The 20242-nt window shown below is 44.7% G+C and overlaps 1 protein-coding gene across 6 annotated transcripts in view; it reads right to left on the reverse strand.

The window, feature by feature from the left end:
- LOC311623141 (protocadherin gamma-C4) overlaps positions 1–20242 on the reverse strand; it is a 164998-nt gene that overhangs the window by 136115 nt on the left and 8641 nt on the right. The window contains exon 1 of one of the 6 annotated variants that reach the window (XM_084884944.1): positions 16011–18580. The exons of 3 other annotated variants lie outside the window; for them this stretch is intronic. In XM_084884944.1, the coding sequence (XP_084741070.1) occupies positions 16011–18425 (2415 nt within the window). In that variant the 5' untranslated portion in view covers positions 18426–18580. Of the gene's footprint in view, positions 1–1361; positions 3964–5865; positions 8460–16010; positions 18581–20242 lie in introns of those variants that run through there. 2 more of the 6 variants (XM_084884941.1, XM_084884942.1) reach the window with 2 other exon arrangements.

A 20242-nucleotide genomic window follows, 5' to 3' on the forward strand; every position in this document is an offset into this window, starting at 1 on the left:
AGTTTTTATGTAGAAATGAATGATATCGGTATCTATCATACAGGTTCTCTTGTTATTCTTTGGATACACTCACTATTCAGTGAGTCTGTACATTTTACATTGAGGTCAGAATTGTCTATATATAAACATAATTGGATCCCCTTCAAATAAATGTTTAAAAAGTATTTAAAATAAAAACCAAGTGGTCTTATGTTCTCAAATGTATCAACAAACCTTTGATATGGTTGATTAATATAGCCTATTATCCCATTAATATTTTATTTCCATTTCCTCCCATTTATTAATACTTTATAGCTGATGCTCAAACTATTGAAAGCACAAAATTTCGAAGACAGAAAAATCTTTTGAAAATCATCTCTAGTAGACCAGATGCCAACAGTGAATAGGGTAGTTCTTCCATGACATGTACTCATACTCATAAAATGTACTCATAAAATGTGAGACCCAGAGACCTGCCTTTTATTAAGAAAAATCTTAATTTAAGTTAAACATAGCCCTGAGAAATTAGTTTTAAAACTTAAAACCATTTAAAATTTGAATTGACTTTCCAAACACAAATCTTAGACTCATAATAAAGCAGAATTGTATGCAAATATTCAGGTAGATATTGATTCTGAAAAGTGAAAGGGTTACCTATCACCAGACGGTGCCAGGTGTGTGGCCTATTTGAATTTAATGAATGTAGCGATATCTAAACCTTTGGAGATTTTAAAATGCATCACAGAATAAAGCAGAATTGTAAGGCCCCTCACTGATTTTTTTCTCTCAACTAATACACACATCTGATAATTTCATAGTTTAACCCAAACTTTCCAGATTTCAGAATGCCACAGACATTATCATCAATATAAATTTAATCTTTTTTTTCTGACATTTCCCATGCAGAATTTCCCCTGTATTTGGCCAGTTGCTTATTCAAATATGTAAATTATTTTTATGCTAAACCACAATATCCTTTCTAAAACATATTCACAATTGGTCTTTAGGCAAATATTCAAAAGAAAATATTATCAAACAGTTTGGACTAATCAAACAAGACAATAAGTTCTGACATAAGAAAGTTTTTGGGTAAAGTGATGTTTAACCATTTCTAAAGTACTTGTTTAAAAAATAATAAAGTACTCATTTCATTTAAGTGTATGGATATCAGCTAGATTTTCTAAAATATCCACATATCAAAAAAATAAGATATATACCTAAAATATAATTTTAATTATCAAATTACACTAAGCTAATTTCTAAATAAAGCAAATAATGATTCACTATTTATATAATTAACCTATTTTAATGCTGGAGAAAAATAACTGAGGAAACAAATGAACAAAATGTTCTAAGCTTCCCTATTAAGAAAGAAAACTCACCTGAACAACTTCTAGTCCTTCGTTTACATTTATCTTCTCTGATATCAGAAGAGGCTCGCTTTTCTCACAGCTCTCCTGGCTGATGAGTGTGTCAGCATAGTTGGGCTGGGGGAAGATCAGGTGACTCTTCCCCGAGTCAGCAGTGAGGCAGACCTCATGGGAATAGGTCTGCAGGAAAGCCTGCACCCCATCCACGCCCACAAAATGTGAGGTGGGCACACCTGCCAATCCACTTCCTGAAGCCTGGAGCAGACGTGATGTGTGCCAGCGCCTCAGCCTGAGTGCCAGCAGGATGATAACAAAGGCAAGGAAGACACAGGAGACCACAGCCACTGCCACCACCAGGTACAGAGTGAGGCTGGAGTCATCAGGGTCAGCGGAGGGCTCCAGATTGCCCAGGTCGGCCAGGACATCTGGGATGCTGTCAGCCACAGCCACTGTGAGGGTGACAGTGGCAGAGAGAGGGGGCTGGCCATGGTCCTGAACTGCCACCACCAGGCTCTGCTTGAGGGCATCTCTGTCCAGCAGGGCCCGCGCAGTGCGCACCTCTCCCGTGTGCAGCCCCACCATGAAGAGCCCTGGCTCGCTGGCCTTGAGTAGGCGGTAGGACAGCCAGGCATTCTGGCCTGAGTCTCTGTCCACCGCCACAACCTTGGTCACCAGGTAGCCAAGCTCCGCGGAACGTGGTGCCAGCTCCACACCGGTGGAACCATCAGTGGGAAGTGTGGGGTAGAGGATTTCAGGAGTGTTGTCATTCTGATCCAACACAAACAGGCTCAGGGACACATTACTGCTAAGTGGAGGGTCTCCATTGTCACTGGCTGTCACCCATAGTTGCAGGTCTCTAACCTGCTCGTAGTCAAAAGAGCTCAGTGCATACAGAACACCGGTGTCAGAGTTTATGGAGACGAAGGAGGAAAGAGGCATTCCCTGAAATGTGTCCTTGGCTAGAGAATAAGTGACCTGAGCATTGTTGCCACTGTCAGGGTCATTGGCCGTCACAGAGAAGATCGAGATGCCTCTGGGATTGTTTTCTGGAATATAGGTAGAGTACGAAGTGTGAGGAAAGATGGGAGGATTGTCATTGACGTCTGCCACTTTCAGTGAGATGTGGTTTTTTGTAGACAGGGGTGGGTTTCCACGGTCAATGACAGTTATTGTGATGTTATACTCTGAGATCTCTTCTCTGTCCAGGGTACTAGTTGTCAATAAGTGATAGTAATTATCAACTGACTTTTCCAATTTAAAGGGCAAGTTCCCAGAGATAGAACATGTAATCTCCCCATTCTCTCCAGAATCACCATCATGTACACTAAACAATGCAATTACAGTTCCAGGAAGACAATCTTCAGAGACGGAACTGGCGAGAGAGGTGAGGATCATTTCCGGGACGTTGTCATTCACATCCTGTACTGTGACCACCACCGTAGCGCTGGCAAGGAGAGCGCCTTCATCCTGAGCTACCACTTCCATGAGGTAGAATCTGGACTCTTCATAATCCAGTGACTGCACTGTTGAAATTTCACCCAGGTTGGAATCAAGTTGAAAAGTCTGTGAAATTTTGTCTTCTTCGTTGCGAAAAGAGTAGGTCAATTTTCCATTTATTCCCTCATCTGGATCCGTGGCGGTTAGCGTGAGCAGCCGAGTGCCCACAGGTATGTTCTCTGGAACACTCACCCTGTACTCCGGTCGAGTGAACTGGGGCGCGTTATCGTTTGCGTCAAGGACCATCACGCGGATGTGCGTGGTGCTGGAGAGTACGGGGTCTCCGCCATCTAAAGCTGTGAGGAGGAGGTCGTGAACAGCCGCTTTCTCCCGGTCCAAGGGCTGTTCTAGTACCAGCTCAGGATATTTTTGTCCATCACTTCCACTTTTCTCACCCAGAGAGAAGTGCATATTGGAGCTGAGCTGGTAACTCTGGAGGGAATTCACACCCACATCCGCATCTCGGGCAAAGGGAAGCACTAACCGTGTCCCTGTAGCAGCATTCTCACTAACTTTTACTTTTATTTCCTCATCGCGGAAACGTGGGAAGTTATCATTAATGTCGATTATGTCTACTTCTATGCCATAGATTTTCATTTTGTTCTCAACCAAGATGTTAAAATTCACCAGACACCGCGCGCTCTGAGCGCAGAGCTCCTCCCGGTCTATCCTGCCCGCCGTGACCAAGCTGCCACTTCCTGGGTTCAGAGCAAAAAGCTGCGTCCTACCTCTGGAGACGATGCGGACTCCTCGCTCCGCCAGTTCCTGAGGCTCCAGCCCGAGATCCTTGGCGATGTTTCCCACGAAGGAGCCTTTGTCCAGTTCCTCCTGCACTGAGTAGCGGATCTGCCCGGCCCTGGCTCCCCGCTGCATCCCCAAGAGCAGCAAGAGCAGGAGCAGCTCTCGGCAGCCCCAGCCCCTCCGAGCATCCGCCATTGCCTTCTTTCCGACCAGTTTTCTCTTAGTTCTGGTCCCAGCCTGCTGTCTCCTTACTTCTTAAAAGCCAAAGGGTACAAATTCCTTGTTGGAAATGGGAGAGAGGCGCGGGTAGAAGGCTTTTTCCAGGAGCTTATCCGTCCTGTGTGTGTTTAGTGCGGAAGAAGCTGCGAGTCGGATCGCTTCTAGCAGCAGCTTCTTTCCCACTTTGGTGAACAGCGACGCCCAGAGTCCTAACCAGTTACTACACCAATTTTTATATCCTGTTTTACTTCATTTTTAATAATTTTGCAGGTTCCTTTACGTATTGCTGCATGACATTGCTTATATTTAATTAAGGTTTAATTTTGAAATAGCAAGACACATAAGCCCTCAATATAATATTTCTATTATTTTTACTCTAGAAAAGTTTTAATGAATGTACCATTGAGCCTATGTTCTTTACTTACTTTTTACCTATATTGATGTCAATAAATTAGAACATTGTAATTCTTACTTCTGTAGGTTTTAAGATTTCATCGTTATATTAAGATATATTTATGAAAACATGCCCATTTGTACATTAAGAGTGCCAAGGAAGTAAGTCTAGCTGTCAACGAACCTTTGCAAAAAGGTCTACTGATTCATGCAAATTGTATTAATTGTCATATGCAGAAAGAAATGAGAGTTCATTTTGTTACATGTGAGGTCTTTGAGAAAGTTTCCAGTTTTTCCACACTAGAAATAAAGCAGTTACACTATATTAGACTGAGAGTTTGAATTGGGTTAGCTATGCATTACGCATATTTTCCTATTACCATGTCTAAACTGGAGTTAGACATCATACAGTGACAGACTCTTGGGGGGAGGGAATCTATATAGTGATTGTAAAGCAAATGGCTTTAGTTAATCATCCATGCAGAAAATATGTCTATAACTTAACAGTGAGCAGGCAGCCACTGGACTCTCTATGTTGAGAAAGATGTTTAAAGTTATCACCTTTATGTGGTAGCAAAATCTCATGATTTAAAAAATGAACATTTTGGGGAGTCCATTATGTGAGAGAAGCAATTTTTACTTGATGATACCTTCATAGGGAAATGAAAAATTAAGATATTCTATATCTATAAATAAAAAATTCAGAGAATCAAGTTTTAAATACAGACTGTGAGTATAGGTTACAAAATTTTTCTCAATGTACAATTTTCACAAGAGCAATTTGTTACTATACATGAGAGAAAAATATTTCTTCCATCATTAAGCACACTGTTAGTAGCAGATACCACAGACTTCAAAAGTTGCCCATCCTTTTAAAATAGATCTGGAATCCCAGACACTTAGCTTGTAAAGACACTTAGATTGCTGGTGTGTTCAAGTTAGTCTACCCATATTCAGTTGTTGACAAGCCATGACACTGGGGGCAATTCTTCCTTTCTTTAATATATTTTAATTGATTTTTTTTAGAGAGGAAGGGAGAGGGATAGAGAGTTAGAAACATGGATTAGAGAGAAACATCAACTAGCTGCCTCCTGCACATCCCCCGGTGGGGATGTGCCCGCAACCAAGGTACATGCCCTTAACCGGAATCGAAACTGGGACCCCTCAGTCCACAGGCTGACACTCTAACCACTGTTCCCTCAGTCCACAGGTTGACACTCTATCCACTGAGCCAGACCAGTCAGGCTCTTCCTTTCTTTAGTTCCAAGTTTTCCCAAACTAATAAGATTGGAAGCTCTCTTTACTCTGAAGTACTATAATTTAAAAAGGAAGTGAAACTAAAATTTGAGTAATAAAAGCCCTGAATATGAAATAAATAGTTTAAGATGCCAATAGTATTAAATCTTCAGAGGCAAGGATTGTAAAGATGAGGAAGAAAGAGAAGTACCTCATGTGGTAAAACCTTGTAATTCTGAACAAATAACTCTCACATACTAACTAGAAAACCACATCAAGATTTGGATAGATAAAACTAAGGTAAGTAGAAGCAGAAAATTGCCTAAATTCAATCCACACAACAATTAAATATGAAATGGAGACTCCTATCCCAGATAGGTGACTTACTAATAAACATTAGAAGCCAAAGTGAAAATAAGTTAAAACTCACCTTTAACATAGTGTCTGAGGCAAATGAGCCTTCAGTAACTCCAGGATTTGTACTTGGTACCCAAGAAGCATCTTCGCAGAGGAGATCCTGAGCGGGAGCCACTTCCGGGGTTATGTTGAGAAAATTAAATTCCGTCTTAGCTGACTGTGAGGCAACACACAGATTGTAAGAATAGGGCAAAGTCCCCTCACTGTAATTGGGGAGAACCCCAGGTCCGGACTTAGTATTAAGACCAGGCTGAAAGCAGCCCCAAGTGGCGTCACTGGAGGAGCGTCGCAAGCGCAGGGCGACCGCCAGAATCACCGCGAGGAGGAAGAGCACTGAGATCAAGGCCAAGGCCACCACCAGATAGAACTGCAGCTCAGCCTGGGGGTCAGGAGGCGTAGGACGTTCGCTGAGATCCGGAAGGGCCTCTTGTAGGCTGTCAGCAAAGACCAGCAGCAGAGTGGCAGTGGCTGACAGGGGTGGCTGTCCCCCGTCCCGCACGGCCACCAGGAGGCGCTGGCGGGCCGCGTCCCTGTCGCCCAAAGCCCTGGCTGTGCGCACCTCGCCCGTGCGCAGCCCCAGGCTGAAGAGCCCGGGCTCGCTGGCCTGCAGCACGTGGTAGGACAGCCAGGCATTGTGTCCCGAGTCGGCGTCCACCGCCACCACCTTGGTGACCAGGTAGCCCGGCTGCGCGGCGCGCGGCACCGTGTCGAAGAGCGCGGAGCCGTCGGGCCCCAGCGCCGGGTACAGCACCCTGGGCGCGTTGTCGTTGCGGTCGCCCACCAGCACGCGCAGGCTCACGTTGGCGCCCAGCGGGGGCGAGCCCTGGTCGCGCGCCTGCAGCGTCAGCTCAAAGGCGCGCAGCTGCTCGTGGTCGAAGGCGCGCTGCGCGAACACCACCCCGCTGTGCGCGCTCACGGACACGTAGGACGACAGCGCCCGCGGCTCCAGGTCGCTGGCCACGATGGAGTAGGACACCTGGCCATTGGGTCCCAGGTCGGGGTCCGAGGCGCTGACCTGCGCTATGGAGGCCCCTGGCGGGTTGTTTTCTGGCACGTGGACCAGGTAGGCTGACTGCTGGAAGACCGGGGCGTTGTCATTGATGTCTGTGATGTGCAGGGTGATGGTGGTGCTGGAGGAGAGGGGCGGCTTGCCCCTGTCTGTGGCTGTGATGGTGACATTGTACTCCGGGGTCCGTTCTCGGTCCAGGGTCCCCTCTGTCACCAGCTTGTAATAGTTCTTTGAGTAAGATTTCAATGTAAACTCCGTCTTTCCCAGTATGCCGCAGTAAACCTCTCCGTTTTCTCCAGAGTCTCTATCTCTTGTTTTTATCAATGCGATCACCGTTCCTGGCGGTGAATCCTCTGGAAGAGGAGTGAACACGGAGGCCACAATCACCTCAGGGGCACAATCATTCTCATCCAAGATTTCGACTTGGATACTGCAGTGGGCTGCTAGATCCCCAGGATCTTTCGCTTCTATACTGAGGGTATAACTGTTAGCCATTTCGAAATCAAAATGATCCTTCGTCGTGATTAATCCTGTTGTTTCATCTAAGTTAAAAAATTGTTCCACTTGTTCATCCACATTACGAAAGGAGTAGGTGACCTCCGCGTTAATGCCCTCGTCCTGGTCTGTGGCCATCACTTGAAGCACAGGGAAGCCTGGGGGCACGCCCTCCTTCAGGCTGACCCTGTACACCTCCTGGCTGAACACCGGGGCGTTATCATTGGCATCCGTGACTTGGATTTGGATCTGGGTGGTGCCGCTTTTCGGTGGGTCTCCACCGTCCACAGCTGTGAGGACCAGCTGATGGAACTTCTGCTCTTCTCTGTCCAGAGAATGCTTCAGGATCAACTCAGGATACTTAAGTCCATCTGGAGCCTGTTTCTCCGTGAGATCAAAGTAGTCATTGTCACTGAGGTGGTATCTTTGCAGTGAATTAGGACCAGCATCCCTATCCAGGGCCGGGTCTAGAGGAAATGTTTTACCTGGCTTAGAGGATTCTACTATTTTTAAATCAATCTTGCTCTGTTTGAATATGGGCATATTGTCATTTATATCCTGCACCACTACTGCTACATGGAAAATATTTAGTGGCTTTTCAGCGACCGCATCAAAATCCAGAATACACAGAGGCTTCTTCCCGCAAATCTGCTCTCGGTCTATTCTGTCGCTCACAAGTAAGTCCCCGCTGTCAGGATCCACAGTGAAATATTCCTTCTCCGCGCTAACCCGCAGCTTCCGGGCCGGCAGATCAGGGACCCTGAGCCCCAGATCCTTGGCGAGGTTTCCTACCACCGAGTTCTTAGCCAGCTCCTCGGGGATTGAGTAGCGGATTTGGTCCGGGAGAGCCCCGCGGAACAAAGAAAGCAGAAAGGGCAACAATACCTGCCGCCACCGCCCCGCGCTGCTCCTCTCCGCGCTCGGCCTCATCCTCCGTCTCCCTCGGCTGCTGCTCTGCTCCTTGGCCGGAGGGAGGAATAAGCTCTCCGTGAAGGGCAAAAATCCGGGGTAGGGGTAATTCCCCTGCGTTGTTTTTATAACCCAGTCTGTACTGGCCTCCTCCGTGTGGCTGGTTTGAGCAGGAAGTTACCTTCCGAGAGGCTCCCGAAAGCGTCTCAGACATCTTCTTGCTCTTCTTTTGACCTACAGCGACGCCCAGGGGTTTTTCCGTGAAACTGCTCCGATGGCTTGTAAATGTTTTTGCAAAGAACTTGTTTGCTCTTGCCTATTTTTAGAGTATTTATTTGCTTAAATAGGTATATATTCATATAGTGCCAAAGGTATATTCAGCATATTCTATAGACTCTCCCTCTTTGCTTTCAACAGCACATTTGTTGGAATGAATGAGTGTTCCTTTTTGTGTGTGTACTATTCCAGAGAAATGTCTTGTATAGTGAAGCAGAATTTTATAAACGCCCCCCTGCTTTCATACATGTATGAAAGTATACAATATACCATGTTTTGCAGCTTGCTTTGTTTACTCATCATATCTTGGAGGTCATTTCATATCAATACATAAAGAGGTTTTCCATTTATTTCTTATAGCTATGTAGTAGCCCACCATATGGTTGTACAATAATCTATTTAAGCAGAAATAGTATTTTCTAAAAGAAAATCAGTACCCATTCAAGCAAAAAAATATTTTCCGTATGTTATTCTGTTATAAATTCTCTACTGCTGCTCTCTTAATCATTTAAAATATGTACCATCCTGATTCTGGAATATATTCTAATATCACCATCCAAGTATGTTTGACACAGTTAGAGACAATTAATATTTCCAAATTATATTTTAAGGCTCTAGTATTGTAAATAATCTCCCCTCGGATATGATTTATTGCTCAATATTCATTTGTTACTTCCTTTTTCCTCTCCATGCCAGTTGGTTGTATCATATCACATTCTTATTTATTATATTGTATTGCACCCCAACTTCCGACAGAGACAAAAAAATCTAGAAACTGAAACTCTCCTTAAGTTAATTGAAGCATAGTCCACAATCTATTGATACAATTTCCAGATATCCAAACACCACTAACTTGTGTAGTCCTAGATATTCATAAATTCCAAACCATGGGAACTAAAGGAAGTCTTGAGGAACATAAGTTGCATAGTCCTTGCATACAAAATATTTCCCCTTATAACAGATCATTGAAGAGCCACAGAGCTACCTGAGGGCAATTTTGCAGGAATAGGGATAAAGCTTACTTACATCAGTTCTGAAATTGAGTTATCTGACCTTTATAAGGGGATCCCATGATGAAAAAAAGAAAGATTTTTCAAAGTTATGTTTCCTTAGAAATAGAGAAGGGTCTCATAGTGATGCCATAACAGGTAATTTAGATACTATTAAAATGAAATGATTAGAATAAATGGACAATATTTTTGGAAGTCACAGAAGTGCATAGAAGGAGTCACGCATAGTCACTGCTAGTGCTTCTCAGAAACTGCAACCACAAAATATTTACAATATACCAGTCCAATTGAGAAGCGATCACTGTTAAAGGTATATCTAAATGTTAAAAATTTCCCCCAGTATTTATAAACTGCCATCATTCAATTATAATGGAAAATACCCTTTCAAGTAAAAAAAAGTAAATTTCAAGCCAAAACTGGTTTGGCTCAGTGGATAGAGCATGGCCTTCAGACTGAAAGGTACCGGTTCGATTCCGGTCAAGGGCATGTACCTAGGTTGCCCACACATCCCCAGTAGGGGGTGTGCAGGAGGCAGCTGATCAATGATTCTCTCTCATCGATGTTTCTGACTCTATCCCTCTCTCTTCCTTTCTGTAAAAATCAATAAAAATATATATTTTTAAAAAATAAATTTCAAGAAAAATATGCTGGGGTTTAAAAAGAGAAAAATTTTAATTAGTCCAGATTCAACAATAGGTTCATAAGAGAGAATGTTTTAATGTGAATTTTCACAATTGCCTTCTATTTCACATTTTGATACTTTCAAAAAGACTTAAAGAAAAATGGCTTTCGCCGGGACCGGTTTGGCTCAATGGATAGAGCGTCGGCTTGGGGACTGAAGGGTCCCGGGTTCGATTCCGGTCAAGGGCATGTACCTTGGTTGAGGGCATATCCCCGGTGGGGGGTGTGCAAGAGGCAGCTGATCGATGACTCTCTCATCGATGTTTCTAACTCTCTATCTCTCTGTCTTCCTCTCTGTATAAAATCAATAAAATATATTTAAAAAAAAGAAGAAAAAAAGAAAAATGGCTTTGAAGAACTGAGGTAGTTAGAAATATATAGAGAGGAAGAGAGAGGGATAGAGAGTTAGAAACATCAATGAGAGAGAATCATCGATCAGCTGCCTCTTGCATACCCCTTTCTGGGGATGTGCCCGCATCAAGGTACATACATGCCCTTGACCAGAATTGAACCTGGGACTTCAGTCCGAAGGCCAACCTGGCTCTATCCACTGAGCCAAACCAGTTTCGGCGGTAGTTAGAAATATAAAATTAAGAAATTGTTGCTGAAACTATTACTGGATGCAGACTACAAAGAATAAGTAAAAAAAAAAAAAAAAAAAAAAAAACCTTTTAGGTACAGTAACCATTATTAATCATTATTGAAGGATCACCTGCCCCTCCCTTTTAAAATAATAGAATACTAAAAAGAAGTATCTTATGTGATTTGGAACACATCTTATACAATCAGAGCTTATAAAATTAAAGACACAGCTATCTGCCTATGGGTGGCAAGATTGACTTACCTGATGAAGAATGGGGTCTCCTTTTGTTTCAGGTAAATCCTGAGTTATCAAAAGAGGCTCGCTTTTCTCACAGCTCTCCTGGCTGATGAGTGTGTCAGCATAGTTGGGCTGCGGGAAGATCAGGTGACTCTTCCCCGAGTCAGCAGTGAGGCAGACCTCATGGGAATAGGTTTGCAGGAAAGCTTGCACCCCGTCCACGCCCACAAAGTGCGAGGCAGGCAGGCCCTCCAACCTGCCTCCTGAAGCCTGGAGCAGACGTGATGTGTGCCAGCGCCTCAGCCTGAGTGCCAGCAGGATGATAACAAAGGCAAGGAAGACACACGAGACCACAGCCACTGCCACCACCAGGTACAGAGTGAGGTCTGAGGCCTCTGGAGTCGAAGGGATTTCAAGACTGCCCAAGTCAGCCAACACATCTGGGATGTTGTTAGCCACGGCCACAGTGAGGGTGATAGTGGCAGAGAGAGGGGGCTGGCCATGGTCCTGAACTGCCACCACCAGGCTCTGCTTGAGCGCATCTCTGTCCAGCAGGGCCCGCGCAGTGCGCACCTCTCCCGTGTGCAGCCCCACCACGAAGAGCCCTGGCTCACTGGCCTTGAGCAGGCGGTAGGACAGCCAGGCGTTCTGGCCTGAGTCTCTGTCCACCGCCACCACCTTGGTCACCAGGTATCCGGGCTCTGCAGAGCGGGGTGCCAGCTCCACACCAGTGGAACCATCAGTGGGGAAAGAGGGGTACAGTATTTCGGGTGCATTGTCATTCTGATCCAGAACAAACAGGGTTAGAGACACGTTGCTGCTAAGAGGAGGGTCCCCGCTGTCACTGGCTGTCACCAGTAGTTGCAGGTCTCTAACTTGCTCATAGTCAAATGAGCGCAGAGCATAGAGGACTCCTGTGTCAGAGTTGATAGAGACATAGGAAGAGAGAGGCTTCCCCTGGAGCGTGCCCTCAGCCAGGGAGTAAGTGACTCTGGCGTTCTCAATGCTGTCAGGATCCTGGGCGGTTATAGATAAAAAGGAGGCTCCTCTGGGGTTGTTTTCAGGAAGGTAGGCAGAGTAAGAAGCCTGAGGGAAAGCAGGTGGGTTGTCATTGATGTCTGCTACCTTCAGTGAGATGTGAGTTTCTGTAGACAGCGGTGGAGTTCCATGGTCAGTGGCCACTACTGTGATGTTATAGTCTGAGACTTCTTCCCTATCCAGAGCTCTGTGTGTCAGCAGTCGATAATAATTTCCGTAGGTCTTTTCAAGTGTGAATGGCAGATTATTTGGAATAGAGCATGTGACTAGGCCATTCTCTCCTGAATCACTATCATGCACATTGAAAAGTGCAATTACTGTGCCCGGGGAAGAGTTTTCTTGGATAGAGCTGGAGAGAGATGTAACCGTCACTTCTGGAGCATTGTCATTTACATCCAGCACTGTCACCAGCACCTTGCTTCTGGCTCGGAGACCAGGGCCATCGTGAGCCTCTACATCTATATCATAGAATCCAGAGTCCTCATAATCCAGGTCCTCCAGTATTGTTATGTCCCCAGTCACAGGATTCAACTGGAATAGCTGGGATATTTTATCTCTTACTTTCCGGAAAGAATATGTCACTTCTCCGTTGACTCCTTCATCTGGATCAGTGGCTTTTACAGTGAGAATCCGCGAGCCCACGGGCACATTCTCCCGAACACTCACATGGTACTCGGGCTGAGTGAATAGGGGGGCATTGTCGTTTGTATCCACAAGTGTTACGTGAATTCTGGTAGTGCCAGAGCGAACCAGCTCGCCTCCATCGAAGGCGGTGAGAACCAGATGGTGAACTGCCTCTTCCTCGCGGTCCAGGGCGCGCTCCAGCACCAGCTCAGGGTACTTTATCCCATCAGCTCCGCTTTGCACGTCCAAGGAGAAGTAAGCATTTGAGCTGAGCTGGTATCCCTGCAGAGAGTTTACCCCTACATCCGGATCAAAAGCTTCAGGAAGAGGGAATCTTGTCCCAGGACTTTCATTTTCAACGACTTTTATTTCCCTTTGCTCTGTCCCAAAGTTGGGCGCGTTATCATTAACATCGATTATTTCCACTTCTACTCCAAAAATCTTTACTTTGTCCTCTAGGAGAATCTCCAGGCTTACTGCACACTTTGGAGATCTATCACAGAGCTCCTCCCGGTCTATCCTGCCCGCAGTGACCAAGCTACCGCTTCGCGGGTTCAGAGCAAAAAGCTGCGTCCTACCTCTGGAGACGATGCGGACTCCGCGCTCCGCCAGCTCCGGGGGCTCCAGGCCCAGGTCCTTGGCGATGTTACCCACGAAGGAGCCTTTCTCCAGCTCCTCAGGCACCGAGTAGCGGATCTGTTCGGCCCGAATTTCCCACAGGGCCCCCAGGAGAAGGCAAATCCCAACTAACCGGCTCCAGACTGGAGGATAAAGCGCCGCCGCGGAGAAGCTTGCGCTTGGCTTTTCCCTCGGTGGAGGCCTAAGGAGTCCCAGGATCTGCGCGGTCCAAGATAGTGTAGTTTCACCGTAGGCTGTGGGAGTTCTGGGAATCCAGTTAGAAGCTTTTGTAAAGCCCCAGGGTCAGTGCTTTGTGATGCAGAAATTTTGTGGTTCGGATTAAATTACTGGTTGTTTTTTCCCCGTCGGTGAACAGCGACACCCAGAGTCCTAGCCTGTTATTGCAATCTAGTTTTGGTAAAGCATCCCCTGTGTACACCATTTATTTTCCGTATCCTATCTCCCCCAAAAGAATAAAAGTCGAAGTTGAACTCCTATTATTTTATTTGCAATGAAAATAAACAATCAAAATCTTTCTGTACAAAAAGCCCTATAAAGTAATTAATTTTCCAGAGAAATATGATATTGCTTTTTGCTAAGATTTTTCCACCTTTTTTACGTTTTTGCATTGTTTGTTTTCCTAGCCCATTTTCAGGACAGTGTATTGTGTAAGAGACACATTTATCTATCCTGGGAACAGGATGGACTTGAAGAATGGAAAAACAGGTAAAAAGCCAGTGTCTGGGGAGTTGCAAATCTGGGCTCTAGTCCCAACCTATGCAGAAACAAGTTTCCTCATATGAGTGGATTTTCTAGACTGGAAATCTTTTAGTTCCCTTGTAAGAAAATATCCACTGTTCAAGAGCTAGTCTTATGCCTGTATCAATGTGGTTAGAAAATATAGGGATATGTTTGGGAAGAGAATTTGCTCATTAAGTTCCTAGGCCAAGGGCTACATCTGTGACTATCATACCAGAGTTCATATTCACACTTTAGAGCACCACTTTTCATAGAGTATGCAGCAAACAGTTTGTCAGTGTTTAATAAATGAGTTACTAATGCAACTGCAAAATCTAAAACAATGGGTAAATAACTCTGATCTTAAAAGTAGAAACCAAAGATTAGAAGGCAGAAAAGTTGAAATTAAGCACTATAAACAGCAGACAATGTTTCAGTGATCTTTTTCACATAAGGACACATCGGGAAGACACTACTTTATCACTGTTTCTTTCTTTTTTAAAATATATTTTATTGATTTTTGTACAGAGAGGAAGGGAGAGAGATAGAGAGTTAGAAACATCGATGAGAGAGTCATCGATCAGCTGCCTCTTGCACACTCCCTATTGGGGATATGCCCACAACCAAGGTACATGCCCTTGACAGGAATAGAGTCCCCAAGCTGACGCTCTATTCACTGAGCCAAACCGGTTTTGGCCACTTTATCACTGTTTCTAAGTTTACTTTAGCTTTGATTTTAGAAATAATCAGTAAAAGGAAACATTTTAGTATATATAGTCATTGCACGTTTCATAGTTTTCTTATTTAAGTAATTTGCTAATTTGAGAAAACTTGAGATACAGCAGCAAGTACCCAGTTCTTTAGAGTATTCCTCACATAATAAATAACATCTAGAAATTACTCATGATTTTTAACCAGACACAAAAGTCCATTAACTACTCAGAGTTTTTAAATTTTCAGAATTTGTAGAGTAGGTTAAAGGTATTTTTCACAGTTCCCAAAGGACCCACAAATTTCTGGGGACTGGGAGGAAAATAAGATGTTTTGAAAAAACTGATCCTTTTCTCAGAAACCTGTACTAGAAAACAAAACATAGGAAAGGCTTTATAAAAATGTCTATTATGTTTATTATAACTGTGATAAAGTAGAATAAAATAAATTATGAAAGAAGGTTTAAGAAAATTATTCCTGAATGAGATTATGAAGCGGGATAAAGTTGACCCAAAGGTAATGATTCAAATGTAAGATTTGACAGTCTTTGCTACATGTGATAAGTGATAAGAAACTTAGTGATTAGAAAACTATATTAAAAATACACGTTATAGCCCTGACCAGTGTGGCTTAGTTGGTTGAGTGTCCTTCCCTACACCAAAAGGTCTGTTTGGGTTCCAGGTCAGGGAACATGCCCAGGTTTCAGGTTCAATCCCAGGTGAGAGTTGGGGTGCCTATGGGAGGCGACCAATAGATGTTTCTCTTTCCCCGTCTCCCTTCTTCTCTCTCCAAAGTCAATAAAAACATCTAAAAATAAAAATACACATTGCAGCAAGAAATATAACAACTAGGGTGTATTTGATGAGCTGAAATAAAATTTAACTTAAGGAGAAATAACTGCCAGTACCTTTAGAGTAAAGTGCTTGAAAATAACAGTATCACACATCAACTAAGAAAGAATAGTGCTATTACTAAAAGCAGCGACAACCAAGAACAGCTCTCTTTAAGAAGATTTGCTGACCACACAGAAATGCCAATGGTGCCGATTGAGAAGTAGTAGTTAGGTAATTGCCAAGAGCACTGAGCAATCAAGAGATCCATTTCCACCCATCCAATACACCTCTGCTCCCACTACCACTACTAGAACAATGGACAAAGACCAAAACTAATTATGCACCCTGAGAATAAAATACAATATATAAAATTCAAGTAGGTTTAAAGAAACTCACGTGTGAGGGAAGAGGAGAGTCATAAGCGATTTGGGGGTCTTCATCACTGGCACCTACATCCACAGAAGGATCCTCGCACAGGAGATCCCGAGGGGGAGCCATTTCCGGGGTCAGGTTAGAAAAATTTAACCTGGTCATTGCTGGATTCGAGGCAACGCACAGATTGTAGGAATAGGGCAAAGTCCCTTCACAGTAGTTGGCGGAAACCACTGGGCCAGACTTAGAGCAAACATCAGGCTGAAAGCAGCCCCAGGTGGGGAGGTTAGAGGAGCGTCGAAGGCGCAGGGCAACAGCCAGAATCACCGCCAGGAGGAAGAGCACTGAGATCAAGGCCAAGGCCACCACCAGATAGAACTGCAGCTCAGCCTGGGGGTCAGAGGGCGAAGGGAGGTCGCTAAGGTCTGGCAGTACCTCTTGTACGCTATCCGCAAATACCAGGAGCAGCGTGGCGGTGGCTGATAGGGGTGGCTGTCCCCCATCACGCACAGCAACCAGCAGCCGCTGGCGAGCCGCGTCCCTGTCGCCCAAAGCCCTGGCCGTGCGCACCTCGCCCGTGCGCAGCCCCAGGCTGAAGAGCCCGGGCTCGCTGGCCTGCAGCACGTGGTAGGACAGCCAGGCATTGTGTCCCGAGTCGGCGTCCACCGCCACCACCTTGGTGACCAGGTAGCCCGGCTGCGCGGCGCGCGGCACCGTGTCGAAGAGCGCGGAGCCGTCGGGCCCCAGCGCCGGGTACAGCACCCTGGGCGCGTTGTCGTTGCGGTCGCCCACCAGCACGCGCAGGCTCACGTTGGCGCCCAGCGGGGGCGAGCCCTGGTCGCGCGCCTGCAGCGTCAGCTCAAAGGCGCGCAGCTGCTCGTGGTCGAAGGCGCGCTGCGCGAACACCACCCCGCTGTGCGCGCTCACGGACACGTAGGACGACAGCTCCCGCGGCTCCAGGTCGCTGGCCACGATGGAGTAGGACACCTGGCCATTGGGTCCCAGGTCGGGGTCCGAGGCGCTGACCTGCGCTATGGAGGCCCCTGGCGGGTTGTTTTCTGGCACGTGGACCAGGTAGGCTGACTGCTGGAAAACCGGGGCGTTGTCGTTGATGTCACCAATGTGTAGGGTGATGCTTGTACTGGAGGATAGGGCCGGCTTGCCCTTGTCAGTGGCTGTGACAGTGACATTGTACTCTGCTATCTGTTCCCGGTCTAGAGCACCGTCAATCACCAGCTTGTAATAATTCTTGGAGGTGGATTCTAATCTGAAAGGAACTTCTTTCTGAATATAGCATGCCACCAGACCGTTTTGCCCAGAATCCTGGTCTTGCACTTTAATGAGGGCTATTACAGTTCCAAGGTCTGAATCCTCAGGAATTTTGTTAGAAAAGGACATGAATGTCACCTCTGGGGCATTGTCATTCTCATCGACAATTTCAATATGAACACTGCAGTGAGCTGTGTGTACACCTCCATCCTTGGCTTCTACAGCCAACATATACACACTTGTCTCCTCAAAGTCCACTGTTCCATTGGTTGTGATGTCACCAGTATTTGGGTTGAGGTTGAAGAGAAGGTTGGTGCTTGCGGGGGCATTGAGGAAGGCGTAGGTGATCTGTGCATTAGCACCCTCATCCTGGTCCGTTGCCTTCACGCGCAGCACAGAGGTTCCCCAGGGCACATTTTCTTGGAGTCTAACTCTGTACGTGTCCTGGCTGAACACTGGAGCATTATCGTTGGCATCGGTGACCAGGATCTGGATCTGGGTGGTGCCACTTTGAGGAGGGTCCCCGCCATCCATGGCAGTCAGGATTAAGCGGTGGGAGCTCTGCTGTTCTCTGTCCAGAGGCTTTTCCAGCAGTAATTCTGGGTATTTACTGCCATCAGGACTTTCCTTCGTTGCCAGAGAGAAGTGGTCATTGGGGTTGATGGTGTAAACTTTCAGTGAGTTACTTCCTACATCTGCATCTTGCGCAGAATCAAGTGGGAATTTTACCCCTGGTACGGCTGACTCACAGATTTCTAAGTCAATGCCTTTTGAAATGAAATGCGGTGCATTGTCATTAATATCTTGGATTGCAACAGTCACATGGAACACATTCATTGGGTTTTCAGCGACCATTTCAAATTCCAGTGCACACTCAGATTTTCTCCCACAAATCTTCTCTCTATCGATCCTACCGCTCACTAACAAATCCCCATTCTCCGCACTCACGTTGAAAAATTCCTCTGCACTAACCCGCAGTTTTCGAGCTGGCAAGTCCTGGACACTGAGCCTCAGATCCTTGGCGAGGTTCCCCACCCTTGATCCCTTGGCCAGCTCCTCTGGAATTACGTACTGGATCTGCTGGGAGATGGCCCCGCACAACAAAGACAGCAAGAAGAGAAACCATACCTGACTTTTCATCGTTTCAGCTTGCCTGAAGCTCCTTTGCATTTCTTGAACTCAGTGGGGAAGCTGCTTCTCCAGAAGTCTCTGGGATGTTTAAAAAATCAACGACAGCCCTCTGGACATTTGTGATCTGAGTATAGGACTTGTTACCCGCTTCCAAGTGCACAGGAGTCGGTCCGTTTCTGCTGTGCGCAGGACAAAGATAGAAAGCACTCTACCGGAAGCTCTGGCGAACCGAGAACCCCTTTCTTCCCTTTGGTCAATAGCGGCACCCGGAGGTCATCTGGGAAAACTACATGTTGCGTAGCTATCCTTAAAATATAAGATCTTGAATCTATGCACTTTGCCTTTTATTTGTTTGAAAGAACAAATAAAGTTTCCCCTTTAAATGATACATCTTCTGTTTTGTTCATCTCATAAACCTTGCCACCATTTAACATCTTTTGTTTTCATTAAAATATCTCATACGGCATACAGGCTTGTTTTTCAGTTTGGTGGCAAAAATATCTTCAGTAATTTCATTGTATTTATAAAATTGGTTTTACTAGTATGGATGTAACAAAGTAAGTTACTGGCTTTTATACTCATTTTAGTGGATTATGATCCTTACTATTTTGTAATTCATAACTTCCCTTATTTAGTATTTTAACTCCCTCCATATATACTTCATCAATTCCATACATACTTTTCAAAGATATAGTTTTTGCAAAAAAGAGTGAGTCAAGTTCCTAGGTTTATTTTAATGTATTGCTTATCTTTTTAAAGCATAATCTTCCTGTAATGTACAGCAGAGCTTGATGTGTTGTTAAAGAGACCAATTTAGAATTTGGGTACACATACATGGATTTATAAAGCTGAACCTTTTGTAAGCCATATTTATTTAATTATTTTTATTTTTAAATATTTTTATTGATTTCAGAGAGAAAAGGAGGGGGAGAGAGAAACATCAATAGTAAGAGAGAATCATCGATCGGCTGCCTCCTGCACACCCTTACTGGGGATTGAGCCTACAACATTGAGCCCTTGACCAGAACTGAACCTGGGACCCATCACTTCGCAGGCTGATTCTCTATCCAGTGAGCCAAACCAGCCAGGGCAGCCATATTTATCTTTATGAAACCAATGCTTCTTTATTATATGAACATGTATGCAATACTCCATAATGTTAATTTTCAGCTCCAGCCAATGTATACTATTAATAAATGAAATGAGTTTGACTTGATCACTAGTTTTAATCTTGGAGAAGCAGTGAGAATATTTACACATTCCATTTTAGAACTTACCTGTAATTCTTGGACTTATCTTGAGTAACAAAAACAAACAAATGCACCACCAAATAGATATCAACCCAACAATTTGTTCTACAACTTGCAGTACTGAACCATACTCATATTACACTTTAGTCAAAACAGACCTGTTTTCCTAAGACATCTTTTCTTTTGTTTTCCCTACTTCATGCCTTTATACTTTTTCTTTCATTCATTAGAATTTTCTTCCCTTCTCTTATAATGAATTCTTGCCCATCCTTTAAAATATACTTTTTAGTGAAAAAAGGATGTCTGAAACCTTTTGTTATCTATACACATAGATGGAAATTGCACTGCCTTTGTGTTCTCTCTGCATCTTCACAAAATCTATGTAGGTTATGTTTTATATGGGATTCTTAGAAAATTCTCTTTGAACATCTAAAGTTTTCCTGACATTAGCCATTTAATATATTTTTTCTCCTTACAAGGAAAGTGATATTGATATTACACAGATTTTTCCTAAAAAAAGATATTACAAAGGTTATGTGCCTTTTTCCTGTGTGTATTTGCATGTTTGAGTGAGAATACACCATTCTCTGCTTTCAGTTATTTTGT

The sequence above is a fragment of the Pipistrellus hanaki genome, assembly GCF_964339955.1.
Source record: "Pipistrellus hanaki genome assembly, chromosome: 5".
In the NCBI taxonomy this organism is placed as follows: Eukaryota; Metazoa; Chordata; class Mammalia; order Chiroptera; family Vespertilionidae; genus Pipistrellus; species Pipistrellus hanaki.